The 13,459-nt window shown below is 55.0% G+C and overlaps 1 protein-coding gene across 3 annotated transcripts in view; it reads right to left on the bottom strand.

Annotated features, from left to right (window-relative positions):
* The window catches only part of PPP1R13L (protein phosphatase 1 regulatory subunit 13 like), a 14,989-nt gene continuing 1,530 nt past the window's right edge, over positions 1-13,459 (bottom strand). For 2 of the 3 annotated variants that reach the window (XM_036232475.1, XM_016150451.2), the window contains exons 2-13: positions 9,234-9,310; positions 8,991-9,133; positions 8,104-8,611; positions 7,916-8,014; positions 7,748-7,839; positions 7,100-7,556; positions 5,535-5,989; positions 3,708-3,839; positions 3,497-3,630; positions 3,222-3,388; positions 1,361-1,560; positions 1-571 (exon numbers count right to left, since the gene is read on the bottom strand). In XM_036232475.1, the coding sequence (XP_036088368.1) occupies positions 533-571; positions 1,361-1,560; positions 3,222-3,388; positions 3,497-3,630; positions 3,708-3,839; positions 5,535-5,989; positions 7,100-7,556; positions 7,748-7,839; positions 7,916-8,014; positions 8,104-8,611; positions 8,991-9,133; positions 9,234-9,288 (2,481 nt within the window). In that variant the 5' untranslated portion in view covers positions 9,289-9,310 and the 3' untranslated portion in view covers positions 1-532. Of the gene's footprint in view, positions 572-1,360; positions 1,561-3,221; positions 3,389-3,496; positions 3,631-3,707; positions 3,840-5,534; positions 5,990-7,099; positions 7,557-7,747; positions 7,840-7,915; positions 8,015-8,103; positions 8,612-8,990; positions 9,134-9,233; positions 9,376-13,459 lie in introns of all 3 variants that reach the window. The other variant, XM_036232476.1, reaches the window with a different exon arrangement.

The raw sequence follows: 13,459 nt of genomic DNA on the forward strand, positions 1-13,459 counted from the left end.
TCAATTTCTGTGCAAACTGCCTTTATTTGTAAAGAAAAACTTCCCCATTTTCTTGTAAAACCAGCACTGTGTGAAGGCACTTGGTTGGGGAGAGGTAGGGCTGGGTACCCAGTAGAGAGACCAGTGCACCTCGCCCAGTGCCCCCTCCCCCCAAAGCTGCTGGGGGAAATGGGGACAGAGATGACGTCCAGGGAAAGCCAAGTGGAGGTGACCCATCCCATGCTCCCAGGCAAGGGTTGGCAGGAGCAGGGGGCGGGGGCGCTTTGGACGGGAACCGATTTGGCAAATGGGACTCTCTCTTGTCCCTCAATGATTCCCAGCCCCACAATGACCTCCCACAACTAAGGCAGGTTTCTAAAGTTAAGGCTGGGGTTCTCCCTGTCTCCTGGGCTTCTGTGGAAGCAGAGCTGGTGGTGAGGACCCCACCCCTGCAGTGCTTGGGGCACAGGGAGGCGCAGCAGTCACATAGCAGGTCTGGTGTGAGGGCAGGGCTGCTTCCTCCCATCTCCTTTGAAAATCTCCTTTTCTCCAGCTAGACCTTATTCCTCTGAGACTTCACCCTGGGGAAGAGCTGAGGGAAGACAGGGGCTTCAGACACCAGGAGCTCCTGCGCCCAAGTTGAATAGAGTCGCCTATCCGCCTCACACAAGAAACTGTCTCCTTCATCCCATTTTTTCCTAAAGGACTCTCTCAGCATCTTCCAAACCACTCCAGAATCCCCAAGTCCCCTGTCACCTCCAGGCACCAGATGGAGCTTTCCAATCGGTAGCCAGCTTAATGAAATGGCATAGTCTGAGTCTCCCACACCGGCTCTCCCTACCACGTGGCAGTCTGGTTGGGACCCACCTCCGCCCATCGCGAGATCAAAAGTATCTTCTTCTCTCCTAGGAATATAATGGGATCTTCCCAATCTCTTCCCCTAACTTAGTAGAATCTCCCTCAATTCTCCCATAATTGTATTAAAGGATCCTTCCTTATCCTGCTCAATGCGTGTAATAAAAGCTTTCTTATCTGTAACATACAATTCTTTACCTTCCCCCCAGCACTAACATAGATTCTTCATTGCTCGCCTTAGCTAAAATACATTCTTTACCTCCCATTAATATAATTAGGGATAATAATAAAAAAATTATCTTTGAGCACGAACCAATTAAATAACCAGTAAGGCAGTATCGATGCGTATCTCAGGAAGTACCACCAGTAAGGGGGCTCTCCCTTACCTCCCCCGACTAATAATAGATTCTTCTGACCTCCCCCCGCCCATGTAATGGACTGTCCCTCCCGCCCCTTTTCCCCGTGTTATCACCCTTTTCCCCAAAGAACCATTGGAAGGCGGCCACAACACATCCTCTGGGCTCACCCCGAAGTAGTTACGGGGCACGTAGCCCTCCTGGCCGTGTAGCGCGGCCCACCACCAGTCCGTCTCCTCTGGTCCGTCCCTCCGCAGCACGGTAACCGACTCGCCCTCGCGGAAGGACAGCTCGTCCCCAAACTCGGCGCTGTAGTCCCAGAGGGCGTACACTACCCCGTTGTACATCAGCCCCATGCTCTGCTCCACGTCTGAAACCAGAAACGGCAGGGATTGTGAGTGCCCGGTCCAGCGGGGCCAGGAACACTCGGGGACACAAGGTACACCAGGGGCCAGGGAGAGGCCCGGGGATTTGGCACCTGCCCCAGCTGGGGGATGAGCCACCTGAAGTTTTGTACCCCTGTCTGGATAGGGGAGCCTGAGCTGATGTCAGCTGCCAGGGCTGGCAGTCTCTAAAATTCAAGAACATTGGGGTGGAGCTGGGCCACCAACCCCAGAGGCAGGGTCACTGGTCCCCATTCCCTCTTTTGTACACTTGTTAAGTTCCTGTAACTCCCACAGAACAGTCATGGCACCCTATCCTCCCCACCCCCACACACACACGCTTAAGTAGTACAGTCTCTAAAGAGGACTCAACACCACTTTCAGATAGTATAGCCCTACTCCACTTCCCTAAGTGGTCTCATCTCTCCCTTCCAGATGGTGCGGTCCACGCTGCTCTTCCCTCCCCCATGACAAAGTCTTCAAAAAGGATGTAGTAAATTCTCTAGATGGTACAGTCCACCCGAATCCCCTCCCAGGTAAAATTTCTATAGAGAATTTACCCCCTTTTCAGATGGTATAGTCCACCATGATCCCCCTCTTTAGTGGTTCAGTCTACCATGTTCCGCCAGGTGGCCATCCAATCTCTACTTCACCCGTACAGTACAGAATTCTCCTCGTCCAAGACAGGTAGGACAGTACACTACCTGCGACAAAAGTGTAATGGCCTAATCCCCCTTCCCCAAAATGTATAGCCCTTCCTCTCTTTGGTGAAGGATCTACTTCCTGCCCCAGGGGTCCAATCCCAGTAGGCCCTTACTCACCTGTAAGGCAGGTGTAACAGCCCCATGACTCTCACCCATTTTCTGCCAGAGATGGCACAGCAGGCTGTCACGTAGTGCACCTAGACTGCCCTCTTACAGACACTGTCCCATCCCGAGGTCCCACAGCCTGACTTACTCCAGCTGTGCGAGGTTCCTAACCCCACCCTCTGATACAATTTGTCCCTCCAGGTGTGTAATACAGACCCTACGCACATCCTGGTGGTACAGACTACCTAGTTCCTCTTGTTACCTGGTTACGTGACGTGATCCCCCTCCTGGAGGTGTATGTTACAGCCTCATGTCTCCCTGCAAGTGGAAGAGTCCCCAAGCCCCTCCCAAGGGGCCAGGGCCCGCTCCTCTGCCAGCTGTGTGGCATTGTATCTCTCTTAGGTAGCACAGCCCACCTATGCCAGGTGGATGGTATGGTACAATCGTCCATACCATCCCCCCCGCTCAGGTGAGAAAGCAGATGAACAGGGTAATCTCTCCAACCAGTCTCTTCCCCACAGGTGTCCAGCTTGCATGGCACAGCCCTCGCTACCTTCTCTCCCTCAAAAGTGGCACAGTCTGCTCCCCCCACCCCAGCTTGCACCTGCCAGGTGGGAGGCCCAGTCTCCTTGCCCCGGCAGGCAGTCCTTTCTGTCACCCCCTCCTCTACGATCCTGCCACATAGTCGTAACAGCCTGTCCAAGTCCTCGCTCTTGTGAGTGGCGGTCAGCTGCCTCCCCCACTCCCAACTCTGGCCAGATGGACAGCCCAGTTCCCATGACCCCCTTCCCTGGAGGTGGCCCAGCCCGCTTGCCCAAGGGCCCCGTCCTGCCTCACACCTGCCAGGTAAGTGGCGCAGTCTGCGTAACCCTCGCGGTAGGGGTCGCACTTCTCGATGGCGGTGGCACCATCACTGAGTGTGGTGGCGAAGATGGCCGCGCCGTGCTGCACCAATGCTGTGCAGATGGCCGTGTCGTTGCATGACGCGGCGCAGTGCAACGGTGTCCTAGGAATGCGAAGCAGACGTGAGCCTGTCCCCCCAGGAGACATCAGTGGCCACCCGAGGTGGCCACGGCACGATCCCCGCCCCATGCCCTCCCGGGTCAGCTCTCACCAGCCGTGGCTGTCAGGGGAGTTGACGTTGGCGCCAGCTGCGATAAGGAAGTCCACGATGGGGTAGTTGGCACCGCAGATGGCGTTGTGCAGGGCGGTGATGCCCTCCTCATTGGGCTGGCTCGGGTCGTTCATCTAGGCAGAGCCGGGGACCAGGAGGCTCAGTACCCAGCCACCCCGCCCCGCCAGCCCTGCTCCCCCGCCGCACTCACCTCCTTCACCGCCTGCTGCACCACGTCCAGTTCCCCGGTCAGCGCGGCATCCAGCAGCAGCACAAGTGGGTTGAGACGCGCACGGCGGGCCTTGCGTGGGGAGCCCGCCTTCCGCAGCACCGAGCGCATCTCCTAGGGGACAGGGCACGCGACTTCAGTGACTTGGGAAAGGGATCGTTAATATACCCATTGTCAGAAGGGGAAACAGAAGTTCATGGACCAGGCGGCAGCCGCCCCAGCTATTCCATGTAGACTGGTAGGCCTGGGATTGCAACCCAGGGAGGTAGGGAGCAGAGTCCAGAGGGCCCCAGGAGGGGGTGGGGGTGCCTCAGTTCTACAGCTTCCAGTTCCCTACAAGTCAGGGAGGGAACTCTGTGATTTGGGAATCTTGGGCCCTGAGACTTGAGACAAGATTCTGTAACTATTTTACAGTTAGAATTTCAAAATGTTACCCATGGTTCTGAGTGCTGTGATTTCGGCCTCTTTATTCTAGTCTTACCAATGTCCTCGAAGGTTCTATGGTGTTTGGTATTCCTTTGCAGTGAAAAATGTTCATTTAAAATGTAATTCTGTATAACAACATAGTAATGCACTAATCTATGACTTTATAACTCAAATGATAAGGGTCTTTAGTTCTCGGTGTTGGCGACTTCAAGAATCAGTAATAACCAGGGTCTATGTTACTAACTTTTTAATCCTAAAGTCCTATTCTTCAAACTTTCAGGGCTCTAAGAGTCTGAAATGTCATCATTCTGGGATTGTGATGCCAGGATTGAATTCCTGAATTCTATGAGTTTTCGTTTCTCTGTGGCCTGGACTTCGTGATTCTACAATGAAGCAACTGGACCATTTCCAGGAATTGTCATTCTTCCGTTTTTGATTTCAAGATCCTAAATCTCAACACTTCTTGGCTGTACCTTCAGGAGGGTCTGGGAGTAAGCATTTTGGTGTGTCCACCTGGCCCCCACTTCTTCTCTGGGAATTGTTCTCCATCTACCCACACTGAAAGATCAGGAATGTTCCCTGTGACCACACTACCCACCTCTGCCAAATGATAACAATAATAGCAGCTAACAGTTAAGTGTCAGGCACTATTCTAAGCACTATTTCAACCCTATGGATATTCTCATCCCCACTTTACGGATCAGAAAACTGAGGCCCAGAGAGGCTGCATCTTACTCAGCTGGTAAGTGCTGTGGAACTGGGATTTGAACCCAGGTAGCCTAGCTCAACACTTAAGCACAACACTCACAGCCTCAGAGACCAGAGACTTGCTCTTAAAAATTTGAATGGAAGCTGCGAACAGTCATAGGACCCCATGCGCTTGACCTAAGTGGTCATTTTAAGCCAGGGCTGGCTAGGCCATTTCTAGCCACGGCATCAGCTTGTTGAGAGGAGACAGCAGATCCTCAGAGAAGGCAGACATGAGACTGTGTGGTAACCAGGGAGTGAAATGGTGACTGCCTTGATTCAGGGAGGCTTTTCGGGTTCCAGAATAAACTCACTGTCTGCCAAGACACAGTCATTTCCAGGTTGTAAGACTCCAAGATTTCTTAAAGAATGCCCTGGCGGGGGTGCGGGAGGCAGGGGGTGGGAACTGTAGAAGAGCAGAGAAAGTCTCTGGGATACTTCCTGATACCCCTTCATACGTGTTCTTCCTTTCTACTGAACATAGGCATGCCTAGATTAAAGACTACTTTTCCCAGCCTCCCTTGCAGCTGGGTTCCTAGCCAAAGGGATGTGGCAATTTCCAGGTTCTGCCCTAGAAGGGAAGGGGCATGTCCATGTGCTAACTAACACACCCCACTTTCCTCCTATGTTACTTACCACATTCTGCAGCTGGTCTGGTGGGCTGCTCTGGGGAGGGGCCGGGGGTGGAATGGGAGCTGGTGGGGCGGGAGCAGGGGGCCCTGCCCTGGCCTCGGATCCCTCAGTGATAGGGGTCAGCTCGGGCTCAGGCCCCGCAGGCCCGCCATGACGATGGAAGAGGCGGCTGATGATTTGCTGGTACTGCTTCTTGTGAGTGGGGGGCAGGGCTACAGCAGGGCTCTGCTCCATGGAACCCCTGCGTTTGAGGGGCCGTGGAATCTCTGCCAGCACCCGCGCCACCTCCTCCAGCTCAGGTAACGACTGTGCCTCGGGTGGCAGTGCTGGCTGCAGCCGCGTGGGGCTGAGGGGCCGAGTTACAGCACCTTCGTCTGCATCACCAGCCTCCAACACTGGTGCCAGCAGCACCTCCAGCTCTGGCTCAGGCTCCAGCTCAGCCGGGAGCTTGGGGGGACCTAGAAGGAATAAAGAGCCCCATCAGAGTGGGGTCCCAAGGAGCTTTCCAACACTCCCTCCACAAAACTTCCAGAACCTGCAACCAGCACCCGATTTGCTGTGTGACCTTGGGGAAGTTCCTTGCTCTCTCTGGGCTACACTTTCCCTGGGCTCTGACTAATATAGAATATCTTCCATTGATCAAGCACTTAGCATATGCCTGGTGCTTTATATGCCTGTCTTATTGAATTCTGACCTCAGTACCCTGTGAGGTAGATACAACTATCATCTTATTACAGAAAGAAAAGCCGAGTCTCAGAGAGGGCAAGACAGTTGTCCAAAGCCACACAGGTGGGATTTGAACTCAGTTCTATCTGACCCAGTGCTCCTACTATCATAAGACTTGATTCTAAGATTCTAAGAATTTTATCTCGTAACATCTCAGGCAGGAAACTGCTGAGACTAGAATCCTTGTGCTTGATGGTCTCTTCTCCCTGTCTTATTCCTCTCTATCAGAGCTTCTTTATACGTGACCATTCTTTAAACATTATTTCACTGAATGCCCATCACAATCTATGTAGTAGATGTTAATCTCTCTTCACAGATGAGAAAACAGAAAAGCTCAGATAAGTAAACTAATTTATCCCGAGTTACATAGCAATTCAGTGCTGGAGTGGGGCTCCAAATCCACTCTGTTTAACTCCAGGTCCTGCACTGATAACACACCAAAAAATATTAATAATTATAACTAATATGATAGCAATTGGCTTACCATACATCAGACCCTATTTTAAGGACTTTATATGGATTAAATAATCTAATACCATATCCCAATAAGATAGGTTCTATCGTTATTCATCTTTTATACTCAAGGAAATTGAGATCCAGAGAGGTTAAGTGACTTGCTCAAGGTCACACAGCCTGGAGCCATGTAGTCTGACTCTGGGATCCATGTTTAACCACTGCCTGTCCCTGGCGCCTCTGCAAATTCCCAAGCTCACCTGGCCTAGCTCTGTAGAAACCAGTGTCTGAAAACAGGTGTTTGGCGGTGATGGCTCCCCCTGCTGGTGCCGCCCCCAGCCACTAGTCCTCCCTTCACCCAGCCCTCTGGGACCCCATTGCTGACTCACCTTCACTCGCAGGGGGCCAAGTCTGTTGGGGGAGCTGAGGTGCTGGGGCAGGGGGTTGAGGCTGAGGCTGGGGTTGTGGCTGTGGCTGGGATTGTGGGGGCGGCTGGGGATGCGGCTGGGGGGGTGCCTGGGACTGGGGAGGCAGCTTAGGCGGAGGAGCTCGGGAGAAGACGGAGGAGCCAGGGAACATGGCCCTGCTAGCCCCCTGCTCCCAGAAGGCGTTCTGCAGCTTGAATATCATGCTGAGGGGGATGGGGCGCTGGCGGGGGGCGCCGCGGGGCTGGGGGTTGGAAGGAGGCATGGGGATTCGGCTGACAGGCTGCCAGCTGCGGGGCAAAGTGCCTGATGGCCCCACGGAGCCCAGTGATCGGCGGTAGCTGCCCACATCTGAACGCCTGTCGTTGGCCAGAGGGGAGACCTTGTAATTGCGGGGCAAGGTGGCGCTGGTCAGGTTGTCCTGGGGGAGGAGGGAACGAGGGGAGGAAGGGGTAAGGAAAGGAGGGAGAGGAGGGCAAAAGGTGAGAAAGGAGAGAAGTAGGTGAGGGAAGCCGGAGGCAGTGAAAGAAAGAGGGCAGGGAGGGGTGGAAATCCAGGATAAAGATGGAAAGGCGTAGGGAAGGATCTGGAAAGTGCCCTCCCCGAGCATACCTTGCCGGCAGCCCCCAGCCCATCCAGGCTGCTCTCTCTCCACGGTAACAGCTGCAGGCCCGGTGAGGAAGGCCGCGCGAAGACGTCCAGGCCTGAGGGGTAGGAATCATCAGGGTCTGGTGGGTCACCTCTCCGACTCCCCCACTCCCCTGTCCTCCCACTACTCACGTTCATAGCTTGCTGTCTGTGAAGACTTCTTCTCATATGCTACGTCCAGGTCCGACTCGTTCCAGGCTTTGGGGGGCCGCCGGCGCAGCATCAGGTCATCTGCGCGGAAGTGGCCAGTTCGCGTAAGGTAGGAGGCTAGTCCCGGCCCCGCACCCCTCCCACCCTCCAAATGCAGTGCCCAAGTTTACCTTGAGCACGCAGGGGCGGGGCGAAGGCGCTGCTGCCCACGCCCAGCAGGGGGCTCCCAAAGGCAGGGATGTCGTAGGTGGCCCCGGAGGAGCGCGGCGAGGGCCCACGCTCCGGGAAGAACACTTGGGGCCCTTCAGCCAGGGGGCTACCACGGGGGGAACCGGCGCGGCCCAGGAAGTCGAAGGGCGTGGGGGGGCCCTGCTGGCGGAGTGGGCCGGGGCCGGGCCGTGGGGAGGGCGCACGGCCGAGGGAGCTGCCTGCGCCATCGAAGGCGCGGGGCCGCGGCGAGGGCGCGCGGTCCAGGCTGCCGTAGCCGTCTGGCTGCAGGTAGAGCGAGGTGCGTGGTGACGACGGCCGGCCCTTAGGGGACAGCGAGCTGTAGGGGAGCAGAGCTGGGGCGCTCTCAGAGCGTCCGAAATGGCTGTCTGCGCCGTCACTGGTCGTCTTCCAGGAGGACCCGCGGCTTCCCAAGGGCTCCGCGACCGAGCTGGAGCTGTACCGGGACAGCTGGGGAGAGGCCGGGACAATGAAGGGTCAAAGAAGACATTAGTAGAGGGTTAGGAGGAGGTCAAAAGAGGTCATCGAAAATCAACCCAGGGGAGTTGGACTGGAGCTGGAGATTCAGGCACAAAGAGCCTAGTGAGGGGTGCGGGGGAGGAAGTCCTGAAATCAGGGCTGAGGCTAGCTAGCCCATACAGTGCCTTTCTTCGTGCCACTTAGAATAAGGCCACTTTCCTTCCGTGGGTCCTGTTGCATGTCCACTTCAACTGGTACCCACACAACCAGAGTGTCCTTAAATAGTCCACGACCCTCGCAATCCTGACTGAATTCAAGCGAAAGAAGCTGGCTTTGGGGGCAAGGTGGAGACAAGGGCGCGCAGGCTCACCCGAGGTGGGGCTCCCGCCTGCGAGCCAGGAGGTGTCGGTGAGTCTGACCACAGCGACTCCAGCTGCTTGGTCAGTTCATCCACTTTGGCCGCCGCTGTGTCCAGCTCCATCTGCTTCAGGTCCATGTGCTTCATGGCCAGAGCTGGGCAGGAGGGAGTAGCGATGAGGACAGAGACCTTTAGGTCGGGTCCCGCCCTTGCCCCAGGACCCCGCCCGGCAAGCCCCGCCCCCTACCAACTCACACTGGAAATTAAGGTCCAGTACGTCCCGAGTGCTCCGGAATGCCTCGCTGTCCATGGTGCCGGCCGCTGCGGGGCTCCTGCGTTTTGGGGAAGAGCAGGGAGCTTCTCAGACTCTGTCCCCCGATCGCCGCCCACAGGGAACCTGGGACCGCAAGGAGCAGGACAGCACTCCTTTACTTTGCTAGTTCCCACCACTGGAAGCGCTGTGGCCCTCCGCTTCCGCAGCTGGAAAATGCCAACTCCTTCAAAACCCGTCTTGGAAGACTCAGGACAATTCCCTCTTTTTACGCAGCTGCTTGTCCATCTATCTTAGCCCTAGTAAGACTTGAATTATTCCTTCATGTGCCAGGCATTATAGTGCACAGAGGTTGTAATAAGAATAACTATCGATTACTGAATGCCTACTAGGGGCCAGGAGACACTATTCTAGAGGGTGGGGGATACTTTCTAAAATAATAATTCTGTGCCAGGACCTGTGCTAGTAGCTACACATAGGGTAGTTGCTTGGTATAATAAAATAAAACAAATCATTTATTGAGGAATTGTGCCAAGGCCTTTGCACCCAATACCCCATTTGATGATCAAAATCACTACAGCATGCAAGAAAGTGGGGCTCAGAAACATTTGCTCAAGGTCACCAGCAAGAAGTCGGCAGTACTAGGTCTCACACCTGGATCTAACTTGTTATTTTAGGGTGTTTCGCCAGACTGGAAGGGCCCCAGAGGGCAGGGATCACTCAAGTTTCTTGTCCCCAGAGTCCCCACCCAGAGGAGACCTGGTTCACAGGAATCCAGTGTTAACAGAAAGAACACGGAGGTGGTCAGGGATGCCTGGACTGCTGTGGTCACCGGCCCAGTGGGTGGGAGCCAGGCCACCAGGAACTGGTCAGGCCAGCACTAACCCCATCCCCATAGTAGCCGCCACGCCTGCCAGCCCTGCCACTTCCCCAGGCTCCACCAGCTGCTGAGCTTTGGAGGTTCCGGCGTGGGCAGTGGGGCGGGCTGGGACATGCTGATCCTGTCCTCTGTCTGGGAAGCCTCAGAACAGAACCTGTTGGGGCTGGTGGCTCATTTGGGTGTGTTGAGTACATAACCTAGGGTGATGGGCCCCCTCCACTTCTTGGGCCTCAGTTTCCCCAGTAGTTAAGGAAGTAAATCAGCTTGTCTGAGCAGCCTCTTCACTCTCTCAGAAGCCTAGATTCTGAAAATTTAAGGACCTTGAGGTTGCAATTGAAGTTCTACAGCTTGAAAATCTACTGTTGGAAAGTTCTGAGTCCAAGATTCTATCTTTGGAATATTCTAGAATTCTCCAGTTTGGCTAGCCTAGGTTTCTTCATCTTCCTTCATCATACTCTATTTATTCCAAGATCCCACTGTCCTAAAAGTCTAGGTGACTGTATGGTATAGCAGAGTCAGGTAAGAGCACAGGTAAGGACCAGATTTCCAGAGTTTTAATCTAGGGGCACCAATGGCTAACCTTCACAAGACTGCCTCAGTTTCCCAATCTGTAAAATAAGGACAAATAGCAGTCTACCTGTTTGGCCAGAAAGTGCAAAAGGAATTAAGGCTCTGAGAAGTAAGGCCTCAGAAGTAGAGACTGAAGGAGTCAAAACTCTGGGTCTTTTAGAATCTGAGATACACAGAAACACTCTGTAAGTGTCAAAATATAAAAACTGAACAATTCGATGCAGCCTCCAGTGCTATTATTCTGGCAGCGAGCGCTTCTTTTGAGGATTTCATGATTTCCAAGTTTCTAAGACTCTCAGATCGCACGCTGACATCCTCTAGCTCTGAGGAAATGCTGAGGCTGGGCGTGGGACTGTCGCAAGGCTGGTGCGGACCGAGGAAGCATCGGGGCCGCCAGGGGGCGCTCCAGGTCACCGCCCGACCCCAGCCCGGCGGACGGACAGAGCCTGAGCTCAGACCCGGGGAATGCACGGCGGGCCCGGGCAGGTGTGGAACCTCCTGGAGCAGGGGAGAGGGACCGGGCGGGGCGCGAGGGCGGCGCCTCTGTTCCCAAGCCCTTGTCCTTTACCGCCAGGTCCTCTCTGCCTGGCTCCTCTCCAACCCCAGCTCCCGCTCCCGTCCTGCGTCCCCCAGCTCTCTTTCCCATGCTTCCTCTGTACCCCACACTGGTTCTTCGGTTAAGAATGGGAGTTGGGGGTGTGGGTGAGAGGAGGCTTCTTGGAGGAATGATCCTCAGTAGGAACCGGGTCATGGCTCCAGGCTGGCCTGGGAATACTCAGGTTGGAATCCTCCAGTTGTGTGTGGACAGGCGCTGGGAGAGGCCCCACCCTCTCTGAGACTTAGTTTCTCCGAAGTCTGTGCAAAGGGCCAGGGCCTTCCCCTTTCTCAGCCTCTACATTGGGTTAGTTATTTAGCTTCTCCGTTCCTCGGTTTCCTCATGTGTATCATGGGGGATTAATACCTTCCCCTCAAAGGGCCTTGAGGTTTGAGTGACATAAGTTATGTACAGTGTTTGTTTAGAACGGTACAGGGCACCACATAAAGTTCACACGTATAGAATTCTTAATTACAGCCTTCCTCTGCTGATCGTTAACACAGGGTCTGGCACAGAGTGAGGGCTCAAGACTCAAAGTAATTTTTTTACCCTCAAAAGGGCCCTTTCAACTCGTTCTAAGACTCTAAAAGCTGAGAGTTGTGACCTCTGGAGTCTCAACTTCCTGAGCCCTAAATTCCCCTTGTACATTCCTGAATTCTGGCCAGGAGTCATCCCCAATAATTTGGCCATGGGGGGCCATGGAAGGGTGTACACGGGAGGGGTAAAAGCCCAGAATGTGGGCTGTCCTCACTCTCTAGCCTCAGTTTCCCCACTGGAGTAGGGAGAAGTTATTCCCTAGGGTGGGGTCAGCAAACCTCATTGGAAGCGACACCTCTGGACAGTTGCCTGAGACGATGAGAACTATCCCGTCTACCTGCCAGCCCTGAGCCTGGCATGCTGTGAGCTCTGTCTTGGCAGACATGGTTATTGTTTTTAATGTCATCACAGGCTATCACCAGATGCCCTTCAAGGCCAGACTTCAGGAAGTTGTCCCCTCTCTCCTCAGAGCCCCTTGCCTCCCCACCCCCTTGTTTAATCCTTTCACATGACACATGGGGGTGGAGAGGAGGGAGAGACAGACAGAGGGAGGTGCGGGCCCTGCCCTCCCCCTGTTTCAAGGACAGACGCACACCTCCAGAATTAGCCTCTATCCCTCACTTATCTCCCACTGCTACCTCAGGTCAGACAGATGGGGGTGGAGGTGACATTTCTCACCTCAGGGTCAGGGCGAGGAGCCCTAGGAAAAGGTTAGTCAGAAAATCTGGTGGGAGTGCATGGAATCCTGTCACCCGAGACAGCTGCAGAGGGAGGGGGCCGCCAGATCTTGACTCCCAACTCTATGACCCCTAAGCTTTAGTTTATCCCTTTGCTCTCTGTGTAAGAACTGTGTAGTGCCCAGCCATGCAAACCTCCCAGAATCCAATTCCCACCTTCTAGAATTCTGCCCTGGGTTCTGTTTAGAACGCCGGCCAGCCCTCTGCAACCCCAGATGTTTCCTATCCCCATGGAGAAAGAGGAGGCACCCCGCCCGCGCCAGGGGGCGCCCTGGGGCGGAGGTCCGTCTCTGGTTAGGCAGGTCTGACGCCTGGCTTAATGACATGTTGGGGATCGCACAGCGGCACAGAGGAGATTGGAGAGTTGCCCTGGTTCCCCCCACCCAACCCCCACCTCAGAGCCAAAAAGGGGGGAAAGCGACAGGGCACAGCCTCCAGAAGTACCCCAGGTGCTTGTCCTGTTCCACGTCAAGGACCCTTAATTCTTCTCGGAGACCTAGAAGCTCGGTGGAGAGGGCAGCTAGCTGGAGGGCAGCAGGGATGGCCGCGGGTTCCAGACTCCCACCCGGCCGAGCCTCCCATTTCTGCCCAAGGTCTCCGCTACCCAAATACTACTCAAAGACTCAGGCTTCCGAAAGCCCCCAATTCGAGGGACTCAGGAGTCCCAGCTCCAACGTCTCCCCAGGACCAAGGCGCCCCAGCCCTCCATTCCAAGAACTCAGGCATCCGGGCCCTCTTTCCTTCTGTTCAGTAAATTAGGTATCCGAGTCCTCCCCTACCAAAAACCCTGGCGTCTGCGCACCCCCAAAGCCGCCCTAGGACCCGGCGTCTGAGTCCCCTTCCCAGTCTTCCCAAGGACGGGGTGTGGGGCTCCTCCAAAGCCGCGAGACC

Source organism: Rousettus aegyptiacus, unplaced genomic scaffold (genome assembly GCF_014176215.1).
Source record: "Rousettus aegyptiacus isolate mRouAeg1 unplaced genomic scaffold, mRouAeg1.p scaffold_m13_p_14, whole genome shotgun sequence".
NCBI lineage: Eukaryota > Metazoa > Chordata > Mammalia > Chiroptera > Pteropodidae > Rousettus > Rousettus aegyptiacus.